The sequence below is a fragment of the Megalops cyprinoides genome, chromosome 19, assembly GCF_013368585.1.
Source record: "Megalops cyprinoides isolate fMegCyp1 chromosome 19, fMegCyp1.pri, whole genome shotgun sequence".
Lineage (NCBI taxonomy): Eukaryota > Metazoa > Chordata > Actinopteri > Elopiformes > Megalopidae > Megalops > Megalops cyprinoides.
In genome coordinates, this window is record NC_050601.1 from 24,686,893 (window position 1) to 24,704,720 (window position 17,828).

The 17,828-nt window shown below is 46.8% G+C and overlaps 1 protein-coding gene across 1 annotated transcript in view; it reads left to right on the top strand.

The window, feature by feature from the left end:
- The window catches only part of LOC118794207 (TOM1-like protein 2), a 29,934-nt gene that overhangs the window by 4,125 nt on the left and 7,981 nt on the right, over nucleotides 1-17,828 (top strand). Inside the window, exons 2-12 of the mRNA XM_036552412.1 lie at nucleotides 4,022-4,106; nucleotides 6,136-6,214; nucleotides 7,015-7,164; nucleotides 9,150-9,284; nucleotides 9,505-9,669; nucleotides 10,499-10,615; nucleotides 12,365-12,498; nucleotides 13,189-13,237; nucleotides 14,892-15,045; nucleotides 15,862-15,979; nucleotides 16,479-16,554. Of these exons, the coding sequence (XP_036408305.1) occupies nucleotides 4,022-4,106; nucleotides 6,136-6,214; nucleotides 7,015-7,164; nucleotides 9,150-9,284; nucleotides 9,505-9,669; nucleotides 10,499-10,615; nucleotides 12,365-12,498; nucleotides 13,189-13,237; nucleotides 14,892-15,045; nucleotides 15,862-15,979; nucleotides 16,479-16,554 (1,262 nt within the window). The remainder of the gene's footprint in view (nucleotides 1-4,021; nucleotides 4,107-6,135; nucleotides 6,215-7,014; nucleotides 7,165-9,149; nucleotides 9,285-9,504; nucleotides 9,670-10,498; nucleotides 10,616-12,364; nucleotides 12,499-13,188; nucleotides 13,238-14,891; nucleotides 15,046-15,861; nucleotides 15,980-16,478; nucleotides 16,555-17,828) is intronic.

Here is a 17,828-nt window from a genome sequence, read left to right on the forward strand (position 1 = left end):
AGTGAAATGACAATTGACATTAATGGATCACAGATCATAGTCTTGGGTTTTAATGAGCTCAGCCACCTTATGCCTTCCCTTTGTGATTTGGATATCTTGGATCGTGGTTCATGTACAGGCAGAGTGCAGGACAGGGCAGCAGCGCAGCAGATGCGGTTTTGGTTCTGATCGGTTGCCTTGGCATCTCATTATCCATAAGTGGCTGAGGAGTGGCCCCACTGGGAAGGTAGGTGGGGTAAGAAGTGGCTTAGGAAGGTAGCATGGTGTTCCGGAGCTTTAATCCCGGGCTGGCCTTCTTTCAGCCAAGTCCTGTCCTCTGGCCTTCTGTCTCTGAGAAATTATTAAAAAAAAAAAAACAGAAATCACTCCAGAATAGGAAAACAACCAAACTGCCTCAATTACCCGGATAATGTAGTTGCAAAACGGTGTAGATTCTCGCTTTCTGATTAGTGGGGTTGAAGTAGTGATTTGATTATGAAGAGGGTTGGTTTTTGTTACTGCAGGACAAGGGTCATTCTGTGTGAAGTGTGCTCGAATTTCACAAATGTCATGTTGAGTTAGTGGCTAAGGTGAAGCAGTTCTGAGATGTTGTGAATTGAAACGGTTTTGTTTTACCATTTCTTTCCATAGTCTGCTTAGCTCTTGAAGTATTTGATCTACATATGAGGCTCAGAAGATCTATAGCAAAAATTGAAGACTTTATCAGTTTTTACACAGAGATTGAACACTTCTGTCACCGAGCTCTAATGCTAGCAAGGCCCATTGCCATCTAGAAAACCCTGCTCAAGCCACTCCAGTTAATTACACATCAATTAATGAGAACAGACGGTGTAAATCTCATCTTACGGTGTCACTTTCGGATACCTTGACAAAACACTCCCGTGATGTGGCCCTTGCGGCTGCGTTTCGTCAGCCTCGGGGCTCGAGGTGGTGCGATTCTGCCGTGCACCCACCCCTCCGTGCCCTTAATGGGATTACAGGGAGGGTCCCAAAGAGATTAAAGGCTCGTTTGGGTCGCCCAGTTCGCCGGGATCGGGCAGGGCTTGCTCTTGGCTCGGCGCTTGGGCGATGTGTGTTGAGGGAAACGCAGGGCCAGCCAGGTGGAACGCTGGCATGGCCCGGTGCCAGCACAGTGTGCCAGGCCAGTGTGCGGGACATCATGCCCCACCAAGGGCCACAGGCCATCTCCACTGCCACATGGAACCCAAAAGAAGCTGGTTGGACATGGGTGAGGGGTCCCCATCACCCTCCCCCCTATTAAATCCACTTAACAGGGATTATGTTGAAAATCCCAGTGGAGGTAGCTGGTGAAGACTTAAAAAAAAAAAACATCCCGTACTGGTTAGCTTAGTGCACTATGCCACGGAACAGTGGGTCCCTGGTTGCCAGGGTTCCGGCGACCCTTTGCAATTAGGGGCGTCAGCTGCACCCAAGGCGAGCAGGATGATAAACTTGGCCACTTGGCCTGGGCTGAAAGCAGGTCAGCGGATCTCAGACACAGCTGTAGGTTCGCTCTGAGCCAGGGCGGGTCAGACGAAAGGAGGTGTGTTTATCCTGTGCGACATTCCACAGCAAGGGAGACTGCTTCCTTCTGGCTTGGATGCACAGCCTGGCTCCGGCATGGTTGATAGTTCACGCTACAAAGTGAACAAAAATTTAACCCCCTCAGCTGCACGCTGGATCCACAAGAAGAAAATACATACAATAAAGAAGCATGACCTAGCTAAACAAAGCTAAGTGTTCCATTGCACCTGTCCTCTGACTACCTTTTCTAAGTCACTTGTAGAGGACCTCGTTCTTTATAAGATAGTTGCCGCTGTAATGTTTTTTGAATATGGGTGTATATTACTGTTTTGCCTAAGGCACGATGTCCTTGTCCAGAACTAGCCTATACCACGTCATATATCACTCCCTCTGTCATTAGCTGAGCTCAGCCCCAGCTGCAGTCTGCTCCCCGCAGTGAAAATGCAGCAGGAACACAGGAAACCGGAGCTTAAAACCCGCTACTTTTATTGGTAGACCGTTGTGTGACAGAGAGGACATTCAGAGAATGGCGTGGAGCAGGACACGGAAGACATTGGCACCCGAGGCTGGGGAAGGGGAGGCGATAAGGTTGCTGCTGGTTGATTGATGCAGGTGGCGTCACGTTTCCAGTGAAGGGGGAGCGGGGACCATGGCCCGAGGGGTCCCTCATCACCCTGCCGGTCCCCAGGGGACTGATTCAAAAGGAGAGGTGGTGGATGAATAAGTAATGGAGCACCGAGGCTACTCTCGCTGATAGGTGCCTGGCAGCGGATGCCAGACAGCGAGCTCTCTGATAAGGTGGCCTCCGTCAGGCAGTCGAGGTCCACAGTTGTGCTGCGAGGTGAACTGTCCCGGGGACAGCAGCAGTGTTAATGTGTTTAAAATGTGGTTCGCAGCGGCTGTCACTCTGGATAAAGGTGTCTGCTAAATGAATGGTGTAATGTGCTAATGTAATGTAGCTGTCGCAATTAATTCAACCGGACATGACTGAAATGCGGCTTGGAGCAATATGTCTTATTTGTTTAATTTCATGGTATCTACAAATTCAGTCAGGATTGCAGCCAGGAGTGGATGGTTAAGGTAAGGTTAGGGATATCTCATCTAGGGCCAGAGTTATGGTTAGGGTTAGAGACGTCTCATCCAGAGTTAGGGTTAGGAATTTGACATCCTTGGTATAATTTGGGTTTGGGTTAGAGGCATCACATCCAGGGTTGCCCTTGGTCACACAATTGTCACTCAGGCCAGAGAAAGGGGGTGTGTCAAAGGCCAAGAGGAATTTGAGAGTGGATGATTGGCCAGTGCTCTCTGGAAGCATAGCTGACTCCTGCTTAAGCTCACTGTTTGAACGCTCCCCTGAATGGAATTTTTAAGGTGTGGCATTAGGTGAAAGAGACATCTCTGAGTTTGTGTTTTTGAACTTTTATTTAACCTTTAGATTAGGTTTAGGACTTTCCGTTGTAGTCTGTGAAAGCATGCTCTATCAGTTGACATAGCCTAGCTGGTCAATGCAGTCTCTATGCAGATGCAGTCCTTACTGTGTGTTCCTCTTGACCATGATTCATAAAGTACAATTCAGAAGCGGTAGTGGTGTGAAGCTGGTGTCAGGGCAGGAAACTGTAGACTGGCAGAGCTTCGGTTTGAGTCCCACCGTAGGCTCTCTGCTGTACTGCACTTTGTTCCAGTAAAACTTGTGGCTAAGTGAGTTACAGGTTACGAAAGATTTTGATTGTGTAAGTCGCCCTGTACAAGGGGCGTGAGATGTGGAAATCGGTAACGTTATTGTGTGAAAAAACAAGAATTTCAAGAATTCATCTGAGGTCTTTGCACAACGTATTTTTTTGTGGATAGTATGATTCTCACACATACTGAAAACTGACAGATTGGTGCAGAATAGCTATATGAATATATGTCTGTGTGCACAGTGCATATGTTTGCTTATGATTTGGATGTCTGCCATTGTGAATGATGTGAATGCCAGACGTACCAGAACCGTAGGGGCATGTGGGGATACTCGTTCTCTCAGACGTTTATCTCTCTGCTGTAGTACTGTGTTGTGAAGGAACCAGACTCATTGACGGTGTGTAAAACGTGAGCTGTGTTAGCCATGCATCCTGAGATGTTAGACAGTAATGTAATAATGCTATTGGATAAGAAGGCAGTAATGGTATTAGTCAATGCTGTAATAATGCAATTAGTTAATAATGTTATTATGCCTGAATAGTATTGTCTAATAGCATTATTACATTATGAACTAAATGCAGTATTGCATTATCATGCAATAGTAAAATTACATTGTTGACTAATAACATTATTATGTTTCTGACTAACAGCATTATTACAGTTTTACTGTAATATGTATTACAATACAGTATTACTGTTTAGCAATATTTAAAAAAGAATGAAATTATGCTAGGAGATAATAATGCTATTAGCTAATGAGGTAATAATTAGGTAACAATGCTAAGCGTGGCTAAGAAGCCCCTGCTGTCTTCCGCAGAGAAGGCCACGGACGGCTCGCTGCAGAGCGAGGACTGGACGCTGAACATGGAGATCTGCGACATCATCAACGAGACGGAGGAAGGGTGAGCGCCCTCGGGGGAGGGGCACGGGGGGGGGGGGGCGGTGTGGTGACTCACTCAGGCGCTCTCGCTGACTCACTCCTCCCCTGAGACAGGCCGTCTCTCTCCCACCGGGCCGCAGCCGCGACGCCTCTCGAAGCGTGGGCCGCAGCTTTCGCTCGAAAGGAACTTTGCCCCTTTAATTTTACCGGCTCGTCTGTTTAACCAGCTCAGACATGTAACTGGCTCACTGTAAAGCCGGCGAAAGCTGGCTACTGCTACCCTACTGCTGCAGATGCCAGGGAAGAGCGGTAAATGTTTAAAATTAGCCGCTTCTGTTTATGCATCTCATTCTGTCATTTCCAATATGCCCACCTACACACGAACATACATATGCACAAACACGCTCACATTCTTTTCCATACACACACACACACACACACACACACACACACACACACACACACACATACACACACACACACACACACACACACACGCTCACATTCATTTCCACATACACACGTGTGCACTCGCACACAAAAAACTTCCGGTATGCCAAAGCACAGGCGATTAACCTGTGCCCTGTTGTCCCATGTGCAACTAAGCCCCTTCACTACAAGCATTGTGCAAATGCACCTGTTTTAGAGTTGGTTAAAACAAAGGTGGCTATTCAGTCCTTCCTCTTTGTACTTTGTCCTTAAACTATAAACCAGGGTCATTACATTCATTCTTTACCCTCTGAGAGGGAGGAGTAATCGCCCCCTTATCTGTGCTGCTAATTACAGGCCAGCCAACTTCCCCTGCCTTTCCTGCAGCAGGCCCCGTTCACACACAGCAGATCCTATTTTCCTGAGGTGTTACTCGGAGTACAGAGTATTGTTCAAACCCCTGCGTGCAGGGGTGTGGAAGCGGCAGTTTCGCAAGTGTTTTGCACATAATTACACGTAGTCACACATAATCTGCAAAGGAGTTATACACCCTTTTGTACGCTCCAGAAAAATCTCAGTTTGCATTTTAGAATTGAAGTAGGCCTGAATTGGGCAGCTGAAGTCTTTCCCTGGGGTTTTTTTTGCCATATTGGTACAAAGTTCGATTTGTATTTTTGCTGCAGTGTAGAGCTCCAAAGTCAGTCTGAGCCCACTCAGCACTCAATGTTCTGTGACACCACAGGTCTCCTTTTTATTAACAATACTCATTTGTCCATCTGGCAGGGCCCTGCATAAGCACTGTAATCAGATATGTAGTATTCAGTTATGATATCCAGTTCTTGAATGTCAGGTTCCTGAATCGTTTCTCCTCTTCTGGGAAATCAGTGGTGTTTTTGCATTGCCAGTAATTAGCACAGACACATGTCCTGATTTGGCATTCCAGAGAGCTGGATTAAATCAAAATTTGTTCTTTAATTTTTTAATTCACTTTAATTCATAATTACATGCAAATTGTTGCTTTTTCACAGGGTTCATCAACTTCAGCGATCGCCAGAGGGAATTTAAATTGTGTTTGTATTAGGAAGACGTAACACTTGCGTTTGGTTGTGAGTCACAGACAAGTGTTGATTGAAGGAGATGGTTTCATGTGCCAATGCTGACACCTGCTGGCTGAGTGTGACAATTACCGCATGATGATTTCATGTTCCCCTGCTGTGTTCTGTGTTTTCATAGGACACAGTAAGAGCTACTTGTTGCTTCACTGTTGAGATTGGAAGCAATGGACTTAAGAGAATGAATTAATTAACGTATTTACTTATTTATTGTTTTTTTCCCCTGACATGTTAGTGTTTGTCAATGTGACGGAGTCACAACTGTAGTGACGGCACTCCATCACAGTCAAGTTATTCTTTTCTGTATCTTAGGAAATGAGTTTCCATCATGTTTTAAGGAGTCCAGGGAATAACTTGACCGGTTTGGCTCAATTAATGCTCTCTTCATCTTTTTGATTTCCTCTGTAAAATTCCTTATGTGCTGTGTGACAGCTTGTTTGTAAAAGACGCTGTACAAAAATACAGACAGCACACGGACAGACTGTGAAAGGGTCTCTCCTCTGTCCCCAGGCCGAAGGACGCCATCAGGGCAGTGAAGAAGAGGCTGAACGGGAACAGGAACTACCGGGAGGTTATGCTGGCGCTGACGGTGAGAGCCGCGGGGGCGGGGTCTCATATAAAGTCTCATGCCCATGTGTTACTCTTTTGTAATTAGAATTCCGACTCGGATGTGGCGGCTTTTTCCTGGATCCCACATCCCAACCGTACGACACTAATAAAGAGATATTAAACATACAAGCATCTTGTTTGTTCTTCATCGCCATATTTTTTAAGATTGACCTGGTGTGGGTAACCTGGGATATGTGTGTGTATTAGCTGCAAAGAACTCTGGGAAGGTAGCTGCTCTGCATATGTTAGTTTGCCTAAAATGGCGCTAGCGGCAGAAGCCTCATGTCTTCTCTGAGGGATTTTTTTCCCAGGCCGTCGGATTTGAGGCAGGACAATTATGTCACTCACGTAAACGAGACGCACTGCCGCACTGCAGACCGCTCGGCTCCCTCGTCGACATGTCCCCAAGGGAGCGATAAGGAATGCACAAAGACAGCCGTTTGTTCCCAAAGCTTGCCTGCCAGTAAACTGCCATGCCTGTAGCTGGAATATCCTATTTACACAGTGTACATGGAGGCGGCTTGGTGAGAGTGATTAAAGATGAGTAATGGCGTCCGCATATTAAGAAGGCCATGGCGATGCAGCGGACGCTGGAATGCGTCACATAGCTGTTAGGTTGATGTATATGTGGGCTTTGTTCTTTGGAGAACGCTGCAGTGCCAAAGGCCGGGGGGGGTGTCACGAACGGCAGTCCCCGCCCACTCCGGCTTGTCTCTGTTCCCTAGGCTCCGCCCTTCGTTCTGTGACCCCCCTCCCCCTCTCTCCCTCACCCTGCCCCAGGTCCTGGAGACGTGCGTGAAGAACTGCGGCCACCGCTTCCATGTGCTGGTGGCCAACCGGGACTTCATCGACGGCGTCCTGGTGAAGATCATCTCGCCCAAGACCAACCCACCCACCATCGTGCAGGACAAGGTGCTGGCCCTGATCCAGGTACGCTTCGCCACGCGGGTCAAGGGGTGGAGGGGAGCCGCAGTAGGAATCCAGGTTTTATGAGTGATGTGTGAGGTCGTTCTTTGCACGCCCGGGAGAACGTCTGTAGCCTTTGTAGGCCATTAATCATGTCTGCGCATCGCTGAAAGTCAGTTGCCCTCTCTGCGACAGCGCTCACTGAGCGTACGTGAGTGAGTGAGTCAGTAATGCATTCATTTTCATTTTAGAGTGATGTGTAACACAGAGGTAGTCATGGTTTAAGCAGTGAGTTTGGGGTATGATGTTGCCGGTTTGGAGGGTTGGAAGGGTCTTCAGTTTCATTGCATAGGGGTCTCAGCTGGCAGAACAGCTGACACTCCCTGTCCTTTTTTTTCTCTTCATTTTTCCATTTTTTCCCCCAATTTGGAATGGCCAATTCCCCGAATTTTTTGGAATGCCTGATTTGTCATCGATGTTCGGTCCCATTGCACAACCCCCACTGTCAATCCGGGAGAGCGTGGACAAGCACGTGCCCTCCTCCGAGACACGTGATGTCAGCCGCTGCCTCTTTTCGCACTGCAGTCCAGAAGCTAAGCTAGCACAGAGATGACTCGGAGGAGGACATTTCGTATGCAGCTTTGGCACGTGGACCACAGGCGCCCGATCGACCAGCAGGGATCGCTGTTGCTAATGGGACCGAAGCCCCTGCCGACGTACCCACCCCTACTCCGGCGGAACGAAGCCAGGATGTTCCGCATGTGACCTCCCGCTCACTGTCGGCTGGTGACATGGTCGGGATCGAACCCGGGCCGTAGCGTTCAGTCTACACTCGAAACGACTGAGCCACTCAGGAGCCCCCTGACACTCCTTGTCCTAACTGATACAGCCACTGCCGTGTTGAAACCGGCTCTGTCCCGCACCGGTTAGAGAACTGAGCTTCCGACCAGGGTTCAGGTGCAACTCCGCAGCGGAGCACTCCTGCCGTAACACAGAGCAAGGAGCTTAACCTGAACCGCTTCAACAAACATCTGTAATAAACGGATAATCTGTAAAGTGAGCTGAACAGAGCAAGAGGATTATGAAAAATAGTGACAGATGCCGGTTGCCTGCAGTCTCGTGGTCTGAAGGGTAGAGTGAGGTACCCGCACCAGGTGTTCCAAAGTAGCTGTGCTTCGTTTCGGGCTACCTGGGGCAGCTCGGAGAGCAGGTGCACTGCTCCGCTCCGTTCTGTGGAGTATTTATAGGTTTCCTCCTGGGCGTGAGGGCTTCTACCTTAGGCTCTTGGGGAAAAGCTTTTGAGGTGGTTCTCTGTGCCGCACTGCATCTGTGCCACTCCTCGAGACAGCTCCCATTATCGTTATTATTCATGTTATTCCCTCAGCCAGTGTCCTCACCCAGGGTGACTCGCAGAGCTGCCATTTTTACCTGTCGTCCATTTGTACAGCTGGGCATTTGCAGGCGAATTGCGGGTTAAGAACCTTTTTCAAGGGTATGGCGGCTAAACTGGAAGTTGAACAAACGGCCGAGCTAACACCGCGCTGCTGCCCACATGAAAGTGATTCAGTTTTTCCCCGTGAATTGCCGTAAACGCCTAACTGATAATCATAGCCCTCCCCTCAGCGTGCCTCTGGAAAATGAATGTGTTGGCTGCCGTTTAAATGGGACAATTGGCCCTGTTTTTTGTGTGGTGTCAGTCTGTTTATTGCCTATAAATTTTGTTGTCTTCATCACTCATGCCTGCTCTGATCACCATCAGTGCCTTCGCTCTTGCGCTGTGTGTGTAGGAGCCTGGCATGTGAGTGTGTGAGGAACTAGGCATATATCCATGGGGTTGCAGATCTGACTCCTACAGGGGGCACAGCCTTTGCACTCTCCAGCAAGGTGACACATTCAAGCACTTGAAATGAATTGATTTTGTAAATATCCAGCTGTATGAGTGGGAAGTATGTAAAGTGTAATCTCCATGTAAAACGCCCTGCATAATGGACTCCTTGTCTGCTTTATAGGCTTGGGCAGATGCCTTCAGGAGCAGTCCAGACCTGACAGGTGTGGTCCACATCTACGAAGAGCTTAAGAGGAAAGGCGTTGAGTTCCCCATGGCAGACCTGGATGCCCTGTCCCCTATCCACACACCACAAAGGGTATGATACACTGTCCCCTGTTCACACACACTTAGAGCACAGTGCGCTCAGATTGTTACAGAAACATTCCTCACAAAGTCATCCTCTGAAAAAGCTGTCTGCTTTTCTTGTCCCTTGCAAAAATCAAACGCAGTGTCTGTATGCGGTCCCGTATGACACTGTAGTGTCGCTGTATCAGCGAGCCCTTCCTGTGTTAATCTGAGGCTGTGTGCTATCTCAGGGTGTTCCTGAGGTGGACCCGGCATCCCACAAATACAAGGCATCCGCCCCGCCGCAGGCAGGCCCCACCGCCCCTGTCTCTGCACCCCCGCAGCCCGCCGCCTACCCCCCGCCCCAGGCCCCCAGCATCCACATGGCCGGACCCATCACTGCCAACCCAGAACAGGTGGGCACCATCGTCCCACAGCAGGTCATAACGGTCGAGGCTGACCTCGGATTGGACAGTAACTGGAACGTGTTGGGTTTGATTCCTGTGTGGGGTGCGGTTCTTGTACCCTTGAGCAAAATACTTAAACCAGATTACTTCAGTGAATATCCAGGTAATATCCTATAAAGGGGTAATATATAAGCTGTGAGCTGTGTATATCACTCATATATTTTTATAGATCATCAGTGTAATGTTACTATGCTTCCTGTCTAGTGACTGAGGTCCCACATTAGGTGTCAGTAATCTCAGCTCTAATTGCAGAGAATATCTGTACATTGCCAATTATTTTGGTGTCATGTGGTGTTGTGTGGGCTCTCGTACGAGTTTTTCACTCTCATAAATGGAGTGGTGGATAGTCATTTGCATGTTAAAAGGCTTGTTTAGCTGTTTTCTGAAAAAGTGTCAGTGATTCACCTTAAAAATTATTATGTGTCGTCTACTGGTTACATGTTGTTAAGAAGTTGCATTTGAAAACAGAACCCAAACTTTAGATTGGATGTACCGGGCATGAACCAAGTACTGTAGATGGCCCTTTTGCCCCAGGCAGAAGTCACCCATACATACTGATCTCGGCAAAGTTTTTCCATTTAGCGTATGATGGTTGAGGTTAGAATTGTGGTTGGGGAATCTGGTCCTAGATCAGTGGTTCTGCCTGGAGCAGTGCTTGCAGGGACTGTTGATAAATACTTTGGTGCTGCCAGCTGAACATTGCTCCGGGGATTTGTGACCTTTCAGTTGGTCGCATCAGCCGGTGTTTAAAAATAACTCCCCTGCCCGAACCCCCCAGATCGCCCGTCTGCGCAGTGAGCTGGACATCGTGCGCGGGAACACCAAGGTGATGTCGGAGATGCTGACGGAGATGGTCCCGGGACAGGAGGACCCGTCCGACCTGGAGCTGCTGCAGGTACGACTCCCGGCCACCGCAGGGCGAACGCACAGCGGCACCGGGACCCTGTCCCAGCTGCAGGATGGCACACAGCTGGCAGATGAGAAACGCGCAGCTGTGGGCGCCTTGCGGGAAGACCTGTGTGCAGCGATGTACATGACATTCCCAGTGTGTGGCGGTTTGGGCCGTCCCATTATACTGGAAACGGGGTAGTGTGCTGCAAACGGACAGCTTCAACCTGCTCATACATAGAGTGCTGTTCAAACTGCTATGTATTAGAAGTACTTTTTCCATATAAGTCAACATGGTGAAATATGAAATACAAAATATAAGGGATCTGTGAGTGAAAATGCATTTAGCAAAATATATCTGTTTTTGTTGGATGTGTTGTAATTCATATATAATTCATATGCTAGTATGCAGTAGTGTGCTTATGTTGAATTGTTAGTTGCTGTTCTTGTTTGTGTGGTTTGCAGTTCATACATTGAAATATGCATCGCATGCACATTATGGGATGTTAGCCATCAGCTCAGAGGTTTAATTAGCGTTTCATGTTTTGGTCATGGTTTGGTGATCCAGTAATTGTCTGGGTTGCCTGACCCAATAGTTGCCACTAGGGGGAGCTGTAACATAGGGTTTGATGCAGCTTTGTTCAAAAGACATTGCGCAGGTGGCAACAGTCTCAGAAATGCCTTGATTTCAATATTCAGTTTACACTATCCAAACAAAATTTGTATCATTAACATTTATGATTTATCTCATTGAGAAAATGTAGAGGGTCATGGTAAGTACAACAATGTTGAGTGAAATATTAGGGGTTAGGGTATTGATGTCACTGGAGTGAGTCAGAAACATTGAGCTTAGAGTGGTGACAACACAGTTGAAAGCCATGTGTAGAATAGGATGATGAAATCACAGCTGAGTGGACTGTACAGAGAATTGGGATATCGCAGGTGACTATAATATGTAAGGTAGGGAAATGCCATCATTTGCGTGGCTTTGAAACATAGAGAGAGCTAGAGAGATGACACCGGTAATAATAGAACATGAAAGTAAAGCTAATCACACAACTCTTGATCACAATAGAGTGGAGTGTGCAGAAGATCATGGCAGTGACATCACAGTAGAGTGGAGTGTGCAGATGGTCATGGCGATGACATCACAAAAGTGGAGTGTGCAGAAAGTCATGGCAGTGACATCACAATAGAGTGGAGTGTGCAGAAGGTCATGGCAGTGACATCACAGTAGAGTGGAGTGTGCAGATGGTCATGGCGATGACATCACAAAAGTGGAGTGTGCAGAAAGTCATGGCAGTGACATCACAATAGAGTGGAGTGTGCAGAAGATCATGGCAGTGACATCACAATAGAGTGGAGTGTGCAGAAGGTCATGGCAGTGACATCACAATAGAGTGGAGTGTGCAGAAGGTCATGGCAGTGACATCACAATAGAGTGGAGTGTGCAGAAGGTCAAGGTGATGACACCACAGTAGAATGGAGTGTGCAGATGGTCATGGCGATGACATCATAATAGAGTGAAGTGTGCAGATGGTCAAGGCGATGACACCACAGTAGAATGGAGTGTGCAGATGGTCATGGCGATGACATCATAATAGAGTGAAGTGTGCAGAAGGTCAAGGCGATGACACCACAATAGAATGGAGTGTGCAGATGGTCATGGCGATGACATCATAATAGAGTGGAGTGTGCAGAAGGTTATGGTGATATGATCCTTGCTAAAAGCACGTTGTCGGGTGTCCCGTTGCAGGAGCTGAACCGGACCTGCCGGGCTATGCAACAGCGCATTGTGGAGCTGATCTCCCGCGTCTCCAACGAGGAAGTGACCGAGGAGCTGCTGCACGTCAACGACGACCTCAACAACATCTTCCTGCGATATGAGAGGTAGCCCCGCCCCTCTGTCCCCTCCCCACCCTCCACCATCAGCGCAAGGACTCTCTGTGCCTGCATACCCCATAATAACATGTCATTTCTGTCCCAATGGCACTGGCCTTAATCTGGGACACCGTGCACACCTAGATATTCAGAGCGTTTCTGCACTGTCACTGATCCAGAACAGAATGACAAATGAGCAGAGAATGAGTTTAATTCTCCACAAGACCTATTTATGAGTACAGTGAAAGGAAGGCAGAATGGTTATTACCCTGCACTGCAAGTGCATTTCATTTTGCTTTGGATTCAGTAAATGACAAGTGGGTTTTCATGGCCATTTCTGCTTCGACACTGTCAGGTGAGAAGAAAAGAATAAAGAAGGATTTTAGTATAGTTTTATAGCCATATAGGCTTTTAAAAGCTTTTATGGTATTCTAAGTGACTATAATGTTACATATTATACACTAAAGCATGAACTTGAAAAAATGAGAACCTCTTACCAAAAAGTGCGCAAGTATAAAAAGCAATATTGAAGGAATACATTTTGAATATATGCCAAAATATGCTCTATGTAGTATATTTTGAACCATGCAGATTATTGCTGCTTCAGTGTACAGCATGCGCTTGCACTGAATGTATTTTTGATGTTTTACAGAATGTACTATAAAATGTCGTGAAGAGGTGTGTCTTGCTTTTTGACAGATATGAGCGGTACCGGTCAGGAAGGGCGGCCCAAAGCACCAATAATGGGGTGAGTTACCGAATCAGGACTTGTGGTAGTCTTAACTACTGCCAGTCAGGAAGTGACAGCCTAACACACTGTATTTCCTCCTGTTGCGGACATACCTGAGCAATACGCATGAACTATTTAAATTTGTGTCGCATGTTTTTGTCCGATATAAGTGTCTAATTCTCTTGTTACTCAAGGTCCTTTTTTCATTTTTGACCTGTGCAGTTGAAGAGATTGACCCAGCCTTTGTGTTGTTTTCGTACATTTAATTGGATGCATTGGATACACTGGAGACATTTAATTGCATGGTCGTGTGAACCCATTTAATGTGATATGAAAATCAGTGAATTATTCATGCTGTTCCGTGCTTTTTGTCAGCGTTTTGATTCGCTTTTCTGTTTGTAGTGTCATTTCTTACTCCCTTGACAAATTTTGCTACCGCAGCAAATCACAGTTAAATGTTATTCTTACGTAATGTTCCTGTATCCTAATGGTGGCTATAGGGTGATATTAGATACAGATATGGGTATAAAGCTTTAGCAGATGCTGCTCAATGTGAGTGTGCGCAGTTTTTCTGGCTGCATAAAGTGGTGGGTAGCAAAAAGGTAGAATTACACTGTGTCAAGGCGAGACGTGAATGTTGGAATACGTGTGTATCGTTTATGTTTTTTTTTGCTTTTTTGTAATGCCTAGCTGAGGGAGGCAAGTATCAAAACTGTCCGATGTGTCTCGTGTTTATTTAGAAACAACTCAAGCCATGTAGGAGAGAGTACAAACATGTCTGGCTGGAATATGGGCATCATCATAACAGCCCGTTGAAGCCGTATGGCATGTTTTGACTTTAACCCCAAGCAGCTGCAGTAGAAGCCAAAATCATGCCATCCTGTCCAGTCTGTTGACCTGGGCCCTCCCCATATTTCCCCTTTCTCTTTACCCACAATGCCCCTGCATTGTCACTGCAAAAGCGACAGGTGTCCTCAGCCTGTTAAAAAAGGCTCTGTAAGCGAGGCTCGCATCCACACAGATGCCTAACGCTGTGCTGTTTGATGTATGGGGACTGCGGCTTCTCCATCCTGTCTCTTTCGCACCTGTGGGAATGGTGAAAGTAAAACTACCCCCCTCCCCATTCTCTGCCCTTTCTGTCCCTTTGAGTGTCCTCTCTGTGTCCCTACTTCTGCGGCCAGTAGTGTGTAGAGTCCATCGATCCATGTTTAGCGAATAGAAACCTGCCTTGTTGTCCTTCATGTGTAAACGTGTCTTTTTAGAAATGTGTGAATTAGATAGCTTGCAGTCTTTGGTGAAAGTTTCTGAAATCCTTACTGTGTATTTGGTAAGTACTCTCCCTGCACAGGTACATCTGAGTTTGTCTGTTCTGTGTCCCTTTAAGCTTTTTCTCAGCTGACAATGATAAATATATGCATACACAGATCATAAATTGTTATTCTATGTGAAGAATGTTTCTGTGGAAGCATTTTTTATTTTGAATACTTTTTTGGTGATATTTCTGGATATTTATCGTGACAGTTCAGGTCCAAGTTCCAAGCTGGGTGGTGCAATAGCAGTGCCGTGCCCGGGATTCGAAGCCTAGCTGTGCTGGCAGCAGCTCAGGTCGCTGAACCCCTGTACCTCAGCGCGTCCCTTGGCGTCCCTCACCCTCTGCGTCCTCTGTCCGCAGGTCCTCAGCGAGGCCACCGAAGACAACCTCATCGACCTGGGGCCGGGGTCGCCCGCCGTGGTCAGCCCCATGGTCAGCGCCACGCCCCCGGCCAGCGTCGGCCCCGTGCCCTCGTCCACGCCCGCCTCCCTGTCCACGCAGCTGGCCGGACTTGGTGAGGGCCCGGTCTCCCTGCAGAAAGAGCCGTCTGCGGCACCGGCCGCTGGCTCAGTCAGTCATTCTCAAAGTCATTCTCAAAGCGCTGTGTCAGCTCCTGTCAAAGGTCACAGCGGAGACGGCAATCTGACGCAGTGTGTTAGTCTTGCGTTATTTCCGCTGCTTTTGGTCAGACAGGTTTCTGGGAAGAAAACAGTTTTTTGACCCTGTTTTGCATTTGTCTGATCAGTGATGAAGAGCTCTAAGTGGTAATTAGGCGGACTTGTGTCATCTATTGCAGGACAAGACTCAGGTTTGGGCTTATAGGAAGCAGTTTGAGATTGTCAGACATACATGTAAATGTCTGACACAGGAATCGCATGAAATCCTCATTTTTATCAGAGTTCTTTAAGTGCAGAAAAGCACACATGATCTGAACACAGATAGGCCAACACACTGCCCTGGGCTGTTGAGTCAGTTCCGTGGCACAGGAAGTGACATCAGCTGCAAGCAAGAAGGTGAAAGTTGACTGAGTAAGCGTGCTGGAAGGGATGACATAATGCACGCTTCATACGATACTATTCCAGACTTTGGACCTTGACAAGAGAGATGTGGATGCATATAGGTGTGAGTGTGTGTGTGTGTGTGTGTGCGCTCGCGTGTGTGTGTGCGTGTGGTTGTGTGTTGGTGAGTGTGAGTGTTTGTGTGTGTTTGTTGGTCATTGTGTTTGTGTGACAGTATTGCGTTGTGTTATCTGAGAAGTGCTGCATTAGATAGCGAGAGCGGCCTGTAAACCTGTCTGAGTGGGTGGTGTCTATCTGTGACTGTTCTGCAGATGTTGGTGGGGACAGCGTGACTGGCACTTTGAGCTCTCTGCCGAGCTGCAACCAGCCAGATGACTTCGACATGTTCGCTCAGACCAGGAACAGCTCTCTGGCCGATCAGCGAAAGAAGTAAGACCATACATGACCTGCCCAATAGTGTGAGAGTCAGTACTCTCACACTACTCTCATACAGCCACCCCCTTTACCCTCCCACCTCTCTGTCAGTACTCTCCCACTCCCCACCCACTACTCTCTCACTACCTACACATTCTTCTCTTAAAAAATGCAAAATACTATTGAATTTTCTAGGGAAAAGTATTGTAAATGTAAGGTTATAGGTACATGACCTTAAATGTTTGTATTATGAATAGATGGAAGATTGCAGAACATAAAGAAAAAAAAAAACAAATACAACCATAAGAAATAAGAAATAAAAGAAAAAACAGGAGTAAAGAGTATAATCAATCATTCACATTGTAGTTTCTTTCTGTATTTCATATTGGAAAGCAATATATGGATTTTACAGTCACCTGTGGTTTGGGGATTACATGTCAGTAAATAAGCTCATGTAGACAAAAAGCACAAGGACTTCAAACATCCCATAATCTCTTTTTTCAATTGTCATCAGTGTGAAGTACGAAGACCCTCAGGCCCTGGGTGGCCTGGCTGCCGCCCTGGATATCAGGCAACAGAACACCATAGGGGTGAGTACACTGAGGCATGATGGGAAGTGTAGTTCTTCAGCTTCCCAGGTTGGCAAGGAGGGTATGCTGCAGAGCTGGCTACAAACTCGCACTTTGTCAGCCTTGGGTGTCTTATCTCCGCATGGGATGCTTTGGTGTGTGCAGTTGACTTCTGACACATGACTAAGGTCAGACTAACACCCTCTCTGAGCAGTATGCTGACTGTAGTGGGTTTTTATAGCAGTGTATTTGTGGAAGCAGTGTACTTTGTGATATAGAAATTATTGAAATTACTTGAAATATTGATATTTAAATTACACTTTGGTGTTTTTTGTGCCTATCAAGACCCTTTAAGGAAGTGTAACATTAATATCTTCATGAAACACAATGAAAGTAATAAATAAGCAAGCTATATTAAAGGTCATTTGCATACTCTGGTATCTTTGCTGTGCTTCCTGCTAGTTCAGTTTTTGTACATAGGTCATCACTGATTTTTGCTTGTTTTATTTTGGTGAGATATGGAAAAAGGCACAGTGTTCCTAATGGGACAGTTTACGTTGATTCCACCAACAGGGGTCCATCACTATTTTCATGTGAAGTACTGAATATTTTTAAAATGATACAAAACAGTAATTTGGCATTCCTTAAACACATTAAAGGCCAGCTGTCTCCATTTTGTGAGGAATTAGCAGTAGTTTTCCTTACAGTTATTACTGAACCTTTGTCTCAACATGAAATTTCTAAACAATTAAAAATTGTGTGGAAAGATAAAAGATATCTTAGAAGATAAAAAGCATTTGGAAAAGAACCCCAGGGGAAACGTTAAGTTGGATGCTCACTGTGTCCAACCAAACAAGCTCCCGGGGTTTTATTGTCTCAGAAGACCAGGCCACAGTTCCCTTTACGTGTGTGAACACTGTGTAAAGTGTTTAAAGTGTTGGAAGCACTGGGTGCCTTCAATGTCAGGCCGTGAGGTAGAGGTGAAACGAGCGTGGGGTGTGTTTCAGAGGCACATCCCTGCAGTGTGAATAATGGTTACCACACTGCAGTCTGACAGTGTCAGCACCTGACCAGCTCAAAGAAATGCATACAGAAAAAAAAAACACCCTGACAGAAACGTGGGAAGGAGCCTTTTGATACGATCAGCAGTCCAAAAACACACCAGGCAGGAGAGCTTCAGCCCAAGCTTTCACTCACCCGCTGGTCACGTTCATAAGCCAGCACTGAAAGCCGCTCTGCTCCGCGGCAGCGTCAGCAGACAGTTTGCACTGTGCAGTACAGTGTGTGCTTTCCGA